A 14324-nucleotide genomic window follows, 5' to 3' on the forward strand; every position below is an offset into this window, starting at 1 on the left:
GCAACCTTATGCAGGTAACTTCTTATGCATAAAAGGTTAGGCTAATCTTATCATATGGACAAACTCATTATGTAATAGCTCACAATTTTATATCCAAGGATATAAAAAAAGTGTGATCATGCATAATGTGATAAATATGGCACATAATCGTCTATATTGTGGCCCTTATGTCAAAAACATGTGATTTGCCTTGTTTCATTATGAACATGATTTGTTGTTTTGGCATTATATGCATATACATCATTGATGATAAAGAAAATGCAAATACTCCTTACTTCATAATAATTAACTTCATAATTTCAAAGTAATCATTAGGCTAACCAATTGGATTATCAAGTTTTTTTAATTTATATAAATGGAATCCTAAGTTTTTATAATTTAAAATTACTCAAAACATATTCAACAAATGTTTAATCGAAGTAAAATAATGTTTCAAAAGTATGTAATACCTTATGAGAGTAAAAAGACTTAAAATCAATTGAAAAATCTCAAGTCATGTAAAACTAGGCAATGTGCCGCGGCAGCTACCCCTTTTCTATGCCATGCCCTACAATGTGTTATATGTATCTAATGACAACTTTAATATCATTTACGACAATTTTGAAGCAACTTTTGATGTGCCCTATTTCTCCGTTTGATATCCAATTGAGGTGATCTAAGTGTCTATAAAAAGCTGTTTTCATAAACTAGCTAGTGGCATGGATTCCAAATTATGTCATACTAGGAAGATGAATACCTGAATATATTTTCACAACTTTTACTTGTTTTACCACTCTAGAGTGTCCAAAACTCCATACTTGTATCAAAAGCTATTACTAACACTCAGAATATACTCAATGGACATAGGACTACTTGTACAAGAAATCATATACATGTAATCCTATTCATTTTGGATTTTCACTCCTTAATCCTTTAATACCAAAAATAGTAGAGGGAGGTTTCAGAATTGTATTTTATAATCAATGTACATAGTTATGATCAAATTAACATTCCTACACTTAAACTAATATTTTGACATTATTAACACTTTAACAAACTTACATAAACATTCCAAGGCCCAAAATACATTCCAAAATTATAAACAACAATAAGTGAAAGTGTATACAAAATGCAACATATTTGGTAATATACCATTACAATAGGAATACTCAAATTCCCAAACCTCTAAAACTTGTTCCCTTTTCACACCAGAGCTAAAGCTTATAAAATATTAAGAGAGAATGGTGATAAAGCCACTTAATAACCAAGATACAGATATCCTATGTAGTTATATATCAATTGATTTAAACACATAAAAGGGAGTTGATTACTCAAAATATACAATTACATATGACACAAGTTGTAATTTGACAATTTAACTTATTTTCATATTTCTCATTTCAAATCAATAACTTTATTAAACTCTCATATTGTCATTAATGGCTTCTTAACCAAAACTAACAATCACAATAAATGGCATTTTCTACTATTAATGCACCTATAACCACCAAAATGTGTAAACCTTAAATTTCTAAGTTTTAAATACTCAAACAACAATGATTAACTCCACTTGAGTTAATAAGTTTGGACCTACAGACAATATGGATCAAAAATTACTTCTGTCACAAATCTTAACTCTCAAAACTTAAGAAAATGGGTTGGGAAGGAAGGAGAATAGTTTAGGAAATTTACTGTTAGAGTTTGATAGTTTTTAGGTGCCTCCAAACCTCTTGAAAATGAAACCATAGTAGAACTCTAAGTTTTTTCCTTCTCCTTCTCTTATTTTCTCTTTTCTTTTCCTCTGTTTTCACATCAATTTCGCATCTTATTTTTACAAAAAATGTACTATGTGTTGTGGTACCTATACCACATGCCCTAACATGTAATACAAAGAGGTAAACTTTAAGTTCTGAAGCCATATGCCGCGTCACATACTCCATGCATCATGGCATATTGTACGAATTTAATAGCAACATTGTTGCTGTTGTGCATCAGTAATAAGGTTCTAATTTGCCTTACTTCTCCATCCGACATCCCATTGAGATGATTTAGGTGTTTATAGAGAGTGTTCTCCTAATGCTAGCTAATTACACTAATTTCACAATCATAACATTTTCCAATCAAAATTTGGACACCAATTTCAAAACTCACTTCTTTTCAATCATACTACACAACTTCGATGCCCAATTCACATTTTAAGTGCCAAAGCCAAATTCACATCCTAGACCACACTCAAAAGACCATAACGGACCTATGTAATACATCACATTACAAGCTTAACACCTTAAATAAATTTTCAACGCTCAACCCCTTAAACACAAAAACAAGATGGGGAAGCCACAATTTCATCTGTCATTGTAACAAATTGACATAAATTGTATATTCACTCACCTCTCACTTGCACTAGTATTTTAGCTCTATTTTAAAATTCACAATGAATACATATACAATACTAAGGCTCAAAATACATAACATAATTTAACAATCTCATAGTGTAAGCCAAAAACATGCATTTTTCCTAGTTGACAATTTCATGTAAGATTATACTCAATAATAATCAAAAAGAAAATGAGGCCTATAGATAAGATAATAATCCAATGCCTTAAATTGTTTCCCTTAATCTTGTCATGTTATATTGAAGAGAAAGGGGTGAGTACAACTACTTAAAAAACAAGGTCCATCTAACTTATAATAATACATGTTAATTAATTTAAATGTAAATGGCAAAACATCATCATACTCAAAGGAAATTAACATATTCAAGCACATGTTTTCATTTTTCATTATCAATGGCATAAAATTTATGAAATAATATCATAAAAATCAATGTTCATAATAATAATACAAGATTAATCATAAGATTTCATCTTAAGGGACACAATACAGACAGTCATGTGTACTTTTTATCACAATATGCATGATCACACCTTCCTTATATCCTCATTATTTTGACATGAAATCATGGGCTATAACACATTAGGATCATATATGAAATGAGACTATCTTAACTATTCACATATGAGAGGCTACCCAGCCAAAGTTGTCTAACTTACTTGTGGATCATGATTTTTTTCAAATCTCACACCATGAAGTGTCATTCTCCTTAAACTAATTGCCTCATCAAAAAAGTAAAAAACTAGTTAAGTTTGAGTTTCTTGTTGAATAAATGGGACAGCCTTCATCAAACAAGTAGGACAACAAGTGTAAACAAATCTAGGCAAACCATTAAACTCTAATGGAAGCCTTACCATAAAGATTTTGATTCTATACTCCTCTTCCTAGGTGAACTCCCACCTCTTATAACCATATAGTGCATAAAAATACATTTTTTCATAGCATGCAAATATTCATTATACAGGCATGCATAAGATCACTATTGTACTCAAGTCATAGTTAGATATCACATAACTTATATATACTAATCATTGAACTCCACTTTACTCTACAAACAATCCTATCATTAAACTCCACATATCACATCATTGAACTATAAATAATCACATATCATCATTTAATTTTATTAACACATACTCATTGTACTTCACATAACACATAATCATTGAACTTTGTAAAATCATAATGTTGGATTTTCAAATGTTTTAGCTTTAGAAGCATGTCTTTAGGTTTCCAAGCTAGACACTATGTAAGAATAGGTGCCATGGAGTTTTTGAGGGGACAAGATCAATTACTCATGATATGCATACCATTCTTCATCAACTCAAATAGGATAATTCTTTTGATGTATTCAAACAACTTATCTTGTCAACTAGAACTTGAGAGGATATTAGTTGACATCCACTTGATGCTGGCCAATTGCATTTTAATGCAGATGGACCTATAACTTTAGATAGACTTGTTACATGTGGTGGCATTCTTCGAGACTCAAATTGTTCATGGATTCTTGGTTTTAAGAGCAAACTAGGAATGTATTCACCTGCTGCTACATAACTTCTAGCAATTAAGACTATGATATAGATATGCCAAGATCGTAACTTAGATAATGTAAACATTTGCACTGATTTACTAGAGGCATTGAACCTATTGGTCCGTGGGGGTAGTCATACTCATCCAATGAACACTAATATTCAATTTATAAATCAGGCGATTGCTACCAAAGAGGACATACGTATATCTCATGCTTATAGAGAAAGTTTGTGCTGTGTAGATCAATTAGTGAGGAATGCCTGCTCTGGGGATTTTGACGTCAGCACCTTCCAAGATGTTCCAATTGATTACTTTAGTATATATACTGCTAAGTTTGCTTCTTATAATGTGATCTCCTATAATGTGGAGGAGACATAGTTTTTTTTGTTGTTTTGACTCAAGCCTAAAGCTTGCCTTTTTATCCTAAAAAAAAAGAATTGTTTTTCTAATTCTGTATTACACAGAAAGCCACATCACATATGATGTGGATTAGTTATTCAGGTTTATGACATTCTATTTTTCTTGACCCTTAATAATTAGTGAATTAATATTTTAAGGTACAATTTAAATATAAATTGAGGTTTTGAAACAATATTTTTTTAGGAGGAGGAAAATAATGGCATAAGTGAGATTAAATAGGAATAAGTAAATTTTCATCCCACTAAAGATATTATAATGATTTAATATTATGAAAATTATATTTGAGTAAAATATACATAAGTAGAACATTTTAAATCACACAAGTCAAATAAACTAAGTATGGTTAAGGAGTTAATCCTAAAACCAACTTAGGAAACAAACCATTTAAATCACTAAGCAAATACACGATTGCAAAGTAAACATTTAAAACCTTAAAAAAAATTATAGGTTCTAACTATAGCGCATGGAAGCAAGCTAGATGAAAGAGAAATAAAAAGATACTGTCATGACAGCATTTAAATTGCTGTCATGACAGCCCTCCTGGTCAACTTCTGGGAGGTGCCGTTCCGCCATCTGACCTCCAATTGAAGTGATTTTAAAGCTCACACGTCACATTCAAAGGGTACTATAAGTATACCAAATTTTAAAAAGATCCAACAGTCGGATTAAAAATTGAACATGTTATAAATTTGGTTACTTTTGCTGTCATGACAGCACTTTCGGACCAACTTTCAGAGTACACCATTTCATCATCCGACCTCCGATCGGAGTGATTCTAAAGCCCACATGTCACTTTTAAAGAATACTATTAGCATACCAAATTTTGAAACGATCCAACGGACGGATTGAATTTTGTGCAGGTTAGAATATAACTACTGTAGCTGTCATGACAGCACCTCCAGACCAAATTCTGAAGTGCGTCGTTTCTCCGTCCGATATCTGATCGATGTGATTCCAAAACCCACACAAATCTTATAAAAGGTTTTACTTGTGACCTAAATTTTAGAGAAATCCAACGGTCAGATTAAGATTTGGACACCCGGATGCAAAAGTGCAGCTTTTTGGTAAAAACCATTTTCAAAATTGTCCAAATCTCATCCTAATGGTCACAAACCTGTGGGAATACTTTGGACACGTCAAATAAGATTAAAAACACCTGATAGAACATTCAAATGATGAAAAACCTCTATACATCAAAATTTGACCACCCGGGTGCCATTTCCCAAAATGGACCCTAGACCCCCAAAATGCACAAATCATACAAGAGTGGTCACAAATCAATCCAAATACCATATATTTATATAAATACATATGCTAAACATTTTCACTTGGCTCAGAGCTCCTTGTGGGGCCCACCCACCCACTCTCTCTATCCAAGGTGTATATTTGCCCATAGCACACCATTTGCAATGCAACCACTTTGCATTTGCTTATAAAATCACATATATATCAAAATAAAGATCTGCTTGTAATAGAAACTTAGTCTACTAAGTAAATCCATCAAAACCACACACCATAACCAAGTTTCCTAGCCACAAGTCTGCAAACAGACAAAAATTCATACACAAGCACACAATCCACACATATTCACACATACATACATAATCATATCCTACTGGCACCCTAATCCTAAATACATTACAATATATTTGCTCAAAAGAAAGGGGTTGCAGTTCTTTACAAATCACAAGCAAACCCCTAGCTTTGCTCTTTTCCCCGTCCACCACTGGATCCTTCACCTGGACCTGGAAATATTGAAAAGAAAGGGGTGAGACAACCACAGTCTCAGTAACAGAGAAATCTACATTGATTATTACAAAGTAAGCCATAATCAAATAAATGAATAATAAATTCAACATAGTATATAATTTAGCCATTTAAAATGTATGAATGCATGAACTAGGCCGGTATGGCCTTTTATGACCAACAGAATGCCCCCTGGCACTCTTTAATGCATAGGTAAACCTTATACCTACTTGTACCTCCACAGGCACAAAACATAATTTAAGGCATGACCTAATCCACCGAACCGCCTATGCCCCTTCGACGTGAATCCTGAGCAGTCAAAGCTAACTCCCTCCCAGAGCCAGCCCGATTTACTCTCCATGTGAGGGCTACCTTGGCCTAGGCACTCAACCTCACACTTCATATGTCGGATTCCCTCCCCCACTGAGAGGTGTCGAACACTCAATACACTAACCACTTTAGTGCACTGAGCCCACAATACGTAAGACAACACTGAGTACTGACAGTGTGCCATAGAATATCAAAAATTCACACCTTCTCATTGGTGAACTCCCACCGAGATCATGCCTTTTACTCTTGTCTACCTTTCCTGAGTATTGACCATTCAACACTCTAAAGTAGTATAATATTTATAAATCTCATTTCCATAAAAACATTGTTATTAAACAATTAAAAAACATATTTGCACTATAATCAAAGTAGTACCCCATAACCCCTTATAAAGCACATTTAATCTTTTAAAACATGTAATGCATGATAACTAGTAATATTTATTCAAAAATAGCTAAAAAAAGTAATAAGAAATATAAATTCCCCTGTTACCTCAACCCTTTGGTACCAAAAGGGTTCCCCTTGTACAAAATAGGGCTCGGCTTGTTCCTTACTTTTCAATAAGTTCCACCAACAATTTTCTACAACATATAAGTAATCCACATCACTTATCATGACAAATAGCATTAATGAAGACTATAACTCATACCACACAACTTGGGTCAATGAGTCATAATCCACCCTAATGGTCCATGTATTAAACCAAACATTCACATAGTATCACTTAACCACCAAAACCATTTATTAGCCATCATTAAGCTAATTTCCAATTTTATATAATTTCTTATCAATTAAAAACTTTCACTTAGTGTCACCAACTTTCACCATTAGCCCTTATAATGAAAACCAAATCTTAATTTAAATCTTATTGGGCTCAAATAGAAAATTATAACTAAATCAATAAGCTTAAACCATTGAAGAGCAAAAACCCAATTTTTCAAGGTTTATTTTGTGCCCAAAACACCTCTTTTCATCCAATTATCCACTCAAAACATTAGATCACTATATAGAAACTCAAAACATACTCCCTAGGATCCAAAGAAATAAAAGCTTACAAGAATAAAGCCTTTGGGATCAAAATCCAAAAATTTTCTCTTCTAAAAATTGAAGAAAATCAAGAGAAAGAGAAGAGGATTGAAGTAGGGAGTTTACCTATCGTGTAGCCGAGCTCGCAACGGTCGCAAAGACTCCTAGATCTAAGCCTAACTCCCTCCCTTTCTCTTCTCTTCTTCCTCTCTCTCTCTCTCTCCCGTTTATGCGTTTCTTTTCTTGCTCATTTTCTCTACGTTTCTGGTCTGTTTTGCTCTTTAAATTGCTGGTCAAAAAGTTTGGGAAAATTACAAGAAAGGACCCAACATTTTTTATTATTGTACAAAAGCCCGGGTCGACTTTGGTAATTTTTTCCATAGTTAAAAATCAAATAAAACTAAACTTTTGCTTAGTAAAATTCAAACTCTGAGCCTCTATTAAATTATTCTAAATTTTAATTTAATTATAGATATTTTATTTTATTTTTAAAATAAATTTGAGTCTTAAAATTTTTTTAGGATGTTACAGGTGGAGTGACGACGATGACCCCTCTGTTTGAAATAAATTACTTCAAACTACCTCGAGTCTCCTTGAAATTACCTTGCTTGACATCAAGAATACATTGGAGCCCTTTCGTGATGTTAGCATCATGCACTAAGGATTGTTGAACCTTGTCACATATTTCTTGGGATGTGAATGAACAAGACCCCTTATCTTGTTTATAAACAGAGGTTTCTTGCACAATTTTAAACTCTTGTGACCTATAGTTATCTTAAAGCACCTATGCCTTCTTTTCTATCTGACGTATTAGTATGATTTCTTGCATTCTTGCAAGACTTCTAGCTTTTTGTAAGACTTCTAGCTTCTTGCATCATTCTTGGTTTGAAAAGACGCATTGGTTCTACAAGTTTTAGTTTCAACCCAGCCACATACATAGAAACCAAATATTTTTCTTGTAATTTTAATTTACTGGTGTGGCTATCAAAGAATTCATTGAATTCTTTCACACTACCCCCTGACAAAGCCACATCTGGTGGTCATCTTCATATTCTTAGCATGAATGGTGTGCCATGGCTGAGGATGACAGGCTTTGATACCACTTATGCTTAATAATTAGAGAAAAGGGAAGGAAAGAGAGGAAATAGGGGAAACAAAGAGAGAAAGAGACTAGAGAGGAAGATAGAAACAGGGAACTCAAGTCTATTATTTCTAGAACTAATTACAACGATCTTTTTAGTGCCCTTTTATAGCCTATACCTGACACCCTTAAGTAACTATCCTAACAACCTATTAACCCTTTAACTAATATTATTTATTTATTTATTACATAACATGTTGCTTAACAATTTATAGGTGAAGGTTCATACGGTGATCCATCGGGATGATTCCAAAGGCTTAGTTTTGCATTGACTTGCATTGCTTCTTCCTTTACTTATGTGTTGGATTAATGTATGTTGCCACATTTAAGGCTCATGCCCATATACTCTAGTAATTTTTATATACTTAATACTGCTTGATTTCTTGTTACGGGGATTGCCTATTAGTGGTTGTTTATGTGGATCCACATGTGTTGAAATATTTAAATACAGTGATGTTTCAAAATGTGAAAAGCATATTTATGAGAAGTGATTTGAGAATAGAAATTAGGTTTTATGAATGTTATATGATTTGGGCTTCAATTGCTGTGAGCCCATTTGTTATGAAAATTTGAGATAACTTTGATAATTAAAATTTATGGATTTGTTTTCTTTAATCATGTTAGTGAGCTTAGACATATTTTTATGATTTTGCTTGTGATTGGTTGAAAAAAAATTATTTTACCATGATGGTTTTTTAAGGCTAAGCCAAACTCTTTCCTATCATGGTTAGTCTTCAAAATTTTACAAAAGATCATTTTTTTACTATGGTAGATTTTCTTTTTAATCATCTTTCTTCATTTTCAATCACATTAGTTAATTTAATGATTCTATAATTAAGTTATTTGATATAATGAGGAGCATGTTACAAGGTCTATGCATGCTCATCAACCACGTCACATCTTACTCTATTGACATAAACAGTGTCAATGGGCTTCAAGACTAGAAGGGCAAATGAACTTGATGTGCGAAGGTGGAAGGTACCAATTTCAACAAATAAAATTGGAAGCGCCTAATTAAAAATTGATGCAAATCATAAGACAGCTATACTTTCTTTCTTTGTTTTTTTTTTAATTGATTGTCATGACTTCAGAGTCAATGCCTTCTCACACGAACAGCTAAAAATCTTGAATATTTTTTATGAGAGAAAATTATAAATAAATTTAAATTAAATGAATTATTTATCAATAAGTCCTGAAAATTTATAAAAACATTTTCAACTGTCTTGAAATTTGGTTTAATAATGTTTACCTACGGAGCCTATTCTTTATGTTTTAAAAAAATATTTTTTTACCCGTAAAATAATAGGAATACTATTTTGTATAAAAATAATGGAAATACTTTTGACCCACCTCCTTTAACCACTGTTGGTCACTGTTTTTATATTTTTATTAAAATATTAATATTGATGTTTTATTATTTACAAATAAAATTTAATCAAGTTATAAGTTAATCATTATGTGGTTATGATATGAAACTAAAATTTTATCAATTTATAAGTAAACTTCTCCAATTTATAAACCAACAACTTTTTAAATTATTAATATTTTAATATTTACTGGTAAAACTTTATGAAAAAATTGGTGAAAAAGGCCTTGTTAGAAAGAAAATTGGTCCCAAGGATCAAATGCAATTTAAAGACTAAGACTAATATTTTATTTATTAAACGATATGAACAAATAGCCGAAATACCCCTCTATTTAAACCAATGAAATTAAAAAAAAAACAAAGGCTCCTTGTTCAACACATGCACCCCAAGTTAGAAGCTTTGCACCCAGACTAAAAATCTTGCACTCCCAGCCAGTAACCTTACACCCAAGATAATTAAAATTACTAATTTTTATTACCATGGATGTAAGGCTTCTAGCTTGAAGAGCAAGAAATAGGGTGCAAAGCTTTTGGTTGGGAGTGTAAAGCTTCTGACTTGGGGTGCATGTATTGAACAAAGAGCCTTTGTTTTTTTTTTTTTCAATTTCATAGGCTTAAATAAGGGTATTTTAGTCATTTATTTATATTATTTAATGAATAAAATACGAATCTTGGTCTTTGAATTGCATTTGGTTCTTAACTCCAATTTTCTTTCAAACAATATCCTTTCCACTAATTTTTCCAAACTTCATTGATTTACAAGTGGAACTTGCCAACTTATAAGAAAGCCTTTCATTTTTACAAATCCACTTGTAAAATCAACCAAATTTTAATTATAAATCGTGAATTGTTATTTGTAAATTGACAAAATGTCACTTATAATTATTAAAACATCAATTTTTTAATAAAAATATTTTAAAAAAATTTCATTAGCCATTCAATGTTGGCTATTGACCTTCTAGGCAAGGAATTTAAAAAAATAAAGAAAGAAAAGAAAAATGCATGCAACTTGAATTTGCTTTTAAAAACTTGACATTTATTTAAAAATTTAGGATACTGAAATGAAGTTAAAAAAAAAAAGTAGGCTAAAATATATGAAATTTCTATGAATTTTAAAACAGTTGCATATAACTCCCTCACCTTTAAAAGTTTAAAATTAACCCCCTAATCTTTAATTTTATTTTTCAAAACCTCCTATTGTTAATTATGTTAATTTTTTATGAGGATTAAAATGAAATTCAATTAAAAAATATTATTAAAAAAAATATTATATTGTATAATTATTTATAATAAATTTCTTATACTTTTCGGATAGTTGAGACATCGATAATAAAAAAATGTTATTATCACTTTATAAAATTTTAAATATTTATGTTCACATTAATTTTATCCATTTTTTTGTTATCAACTGCACATGATTTTATTGTTTTAAAGAATAAGTTTTTATTTATATTTTTATGTTGGATTAATGTAATGCACATGGCTAAAATATTTAAAATTTTGAATATTACCATGTTAGATTAATTTATTTTTTAACACTAGAAAAATATGCACCATTGATAACAAAAAAATATAAAAAACTAACACAAAAGTAAATATTTAAAATTTTATATGCTGATAATAACATTTATTTTGGCTATTATTAACGCTACAACTATCCAAAAAATATAAAAAATTTATTATACATAGTTATACAATATAATATTTTTGTTTAATAATATTTTCTAATTGAATGACATTTTAACCCTCATAAAAAATAATATAATTAACAATAAGGGATTTTGCAAAATAAAATTAAAGTTTGGAGGGTTTAATTGTAAACTTTTAAAGGTAAAAGGGGTTATATATAACTGAATCAAAGTTCATGAGAGTTTTATGTATTTTAGTCAAAAAAGTAAAATATTTAATGATTATTTTATTTATTTTTAGTAACCATGTAAAATTCATATATCCAATAGTTGAAAATGCGTTTGTCACTCAGTGAAATTTAATTGAGGCAAAATTATAGTTTCAAATTAATTTGAAAGAATTATTATAAAGTCTCATAAAAATTATATGATTACTCTAAAATCCTATGAAATACACAAATAATCTTAAAGTTGCTAGATCCTTTATTGTAAATAACTTTCATTACTACAAAATCCACATGGCCTTCGACAAGGCCTCCCCTTATCACCCGTAACCCTGCATCATCTTTAGATTTAGCTTCGGTCACCACTATGCTCATTAGGGATATTTATGGGACGAGACGGGACGAGATCAAAATACCCTTGTCTTGTGTCCCATCCTAAAAAAAGATCGGAATTGAATTTTTATCCTATGTCCTATCTAGTCTCAAAAGTTGTCCTATCCTATTAGGAATCAGGATAGGACCAGGACAAGATTGAGACATCCTATCGTCTTGATAAATTGGACAATATTGAAAAATGATCTGGATAATAACATCAATTAAAAATTTAAATTATATAATTTATTAAGTTTAAAATTAAAATAACATAAGTACATGAATCATAACAATTTAATTTAAAGTCAATTAGTGAATTACATTAATCACAACTACACATTATAATAACAATTACAAGTGATCTTTAGGCTATAAGAGTAGCAACAATAGGCTAGTCAAAAACAACATTAAATCATTATTCTTTTACTTTAGTTGAAATGTGCTAAGCTAATTGCTCTTCCCAAAATAAAATAAGAAATATAATATAAAAAAGTTATTAAATAGATAGATAAAAGAATAAATTATATTAATATAATTAATATATTTAATATATATTTTTAAAATAAAAAATAATATATATATATATATAATATTTGGGACGGGATGTCTCAATGATAATCTCCTGTCCCGTCCCGTCCCGCACCTCTTTCCTGTCCTATCCCGCAAAGTTCCATCTTAATTGTTTTTAGGCCGGGATGAGACCCATCTCGATATGATCAAAACGATATTAAGCCAATCAGGATGGGTACAAGTTGAACATCTTTAATGCTCATCAATCAAACTGCGTCGTTTCACAGCAATTTTAATTTTTCTTTTTATTTTTTAAAAAAATTTAAAATGTTAAAATTTGATTTGAATAGTTTAAATATAAAATTTGACTTACACAATTTAGATCTATACTGAAAAATTAGAAATGCAATTAAAAATGTTTTATAAAATATTTTTATCTTAATTTTACTCGATTGTTTATAATTGTCCATCTATTAAAAGCAATATTGTTTGAGAACAGTTAAGTATTAAATGTAGGCATTTTTTTCAGTGGGATTTGAACATTGTTTATTACATCGTGAAAACCTAACTTATTTTATTAAACTTAACCCCTGTCCTAAACTGTTTAGGTCATTTTTTTCTTATTTTTTGAGGTTGGGTTGGGCAAGATAAGCCTTGACCCTTACCCAAGGCTAAGCTCCATAAGTCCAAATGGTTGGATAGGGTCAAGGTTTGGGGCTACATGCACAGCCAAGGTGCCATGCATCCTTTACTTTCTTAGTGGATATATCCGTACCAGCTTTGATTGCAGAATGCTTATATTTCTATGACAAGGTAGAATCTCCTAGCTAGGATTGAAATGTTACAGGGATTGTACTTCTCTAAACTTGAGCAGCTCTCAGCTCCAATAGGTTAACTAAGATATAAAGCACATGATGTTTAAATCAAAGTCTTTCTAATCAGTTGCCGATCAATGTAAATTTAGCAAGATTTAGTGCTACAATTCCAACAACAAGAACCTTGTTTTTTTGCCATGAAACAAAATACAAATGGATTCCAAATATATGATTCTAATTGTCTAAAACGAGATAATGCTAATGAGGTAACACCAGCAATAACGTTGATAGGATAATGCCAGCCACTGCATTATAGTGTTATGACATTAACGTTCATCCATTTCACAAGCATTAATCCCTTTTAATTCATTTCAATTGTAACCCCTTCTTATCCTAGTAGTATAAATAGGAAGCTTCCCTCTATGTATGGACGAACAACATGATTAGAGGATAAACATAAGAGTTTTTCTTTTGGTTCTAAGCCATTTTGATATCAAAGCTGGTCTAAAGAGGAAAGAGTAAGGTAGAGTTGAGGAACTATGTTGGAAAGGAAAGAAGCTCAGAAAAGGAGTCCCTAACTTAGTTGAAGCTTGCATTCCAAGCTTTTTTTCTAGAAACTGACATCACCATCTTGCTCAAGAGGTCCAAAAATATGGAACAGAAGGTTCTCCATAGCCAAAAATTATGCCACACACTTTCACGTGCCTCCACCTGAAGTCCAAGCTCTATCGTCGTCAATCAACGTGCTACATGCACCTGTTGGATATTGAAGATGATTACATCATCCATCGCGTCATCATTCTGACTGGTCAACAACAGCTCATCCCAATCAGGTTCTGACAT

General features: G+C 31.1%; 1 protein-coding gene across 1 annotated transcript in view; it reads right to left on the bottom strand.

The window, feature by feature from the left end:
- LOC129302831 (putative disease resistance protein At5g05400) overlaps nucleotides 1–14324 on the bottom strand; it is a 40052-nt gene extending 25728 nt beyond the window's left edge. The window contains exon 1 of the mRNA XM_054941700.1: nucleotides 14238–14324. Coding sequence (XP_054797675.1) covers nucleotides 14238–14324 — 87 coding nt within the window. The remainder of the gene's footprint in view (nucleotides 1–14237) is intronic.

This window comes from Prosopis cineraria, unplaced genomic scaffold (assembly GCF_029017545.1).
Source record: "Prosopis cineraria cultivar Desert tree isolate PC_DT_omini unplaced genomic scaffold, ASM2901754v1 PC2, whole genome shotgun sequence".
Classification (NCBI taxonomy): Eukaryota; Viridiplantae; Streptophyta; class Magnoliopsida; order Fabales; family Fabaceae; genus Prosopis; species Prosopis cineraria.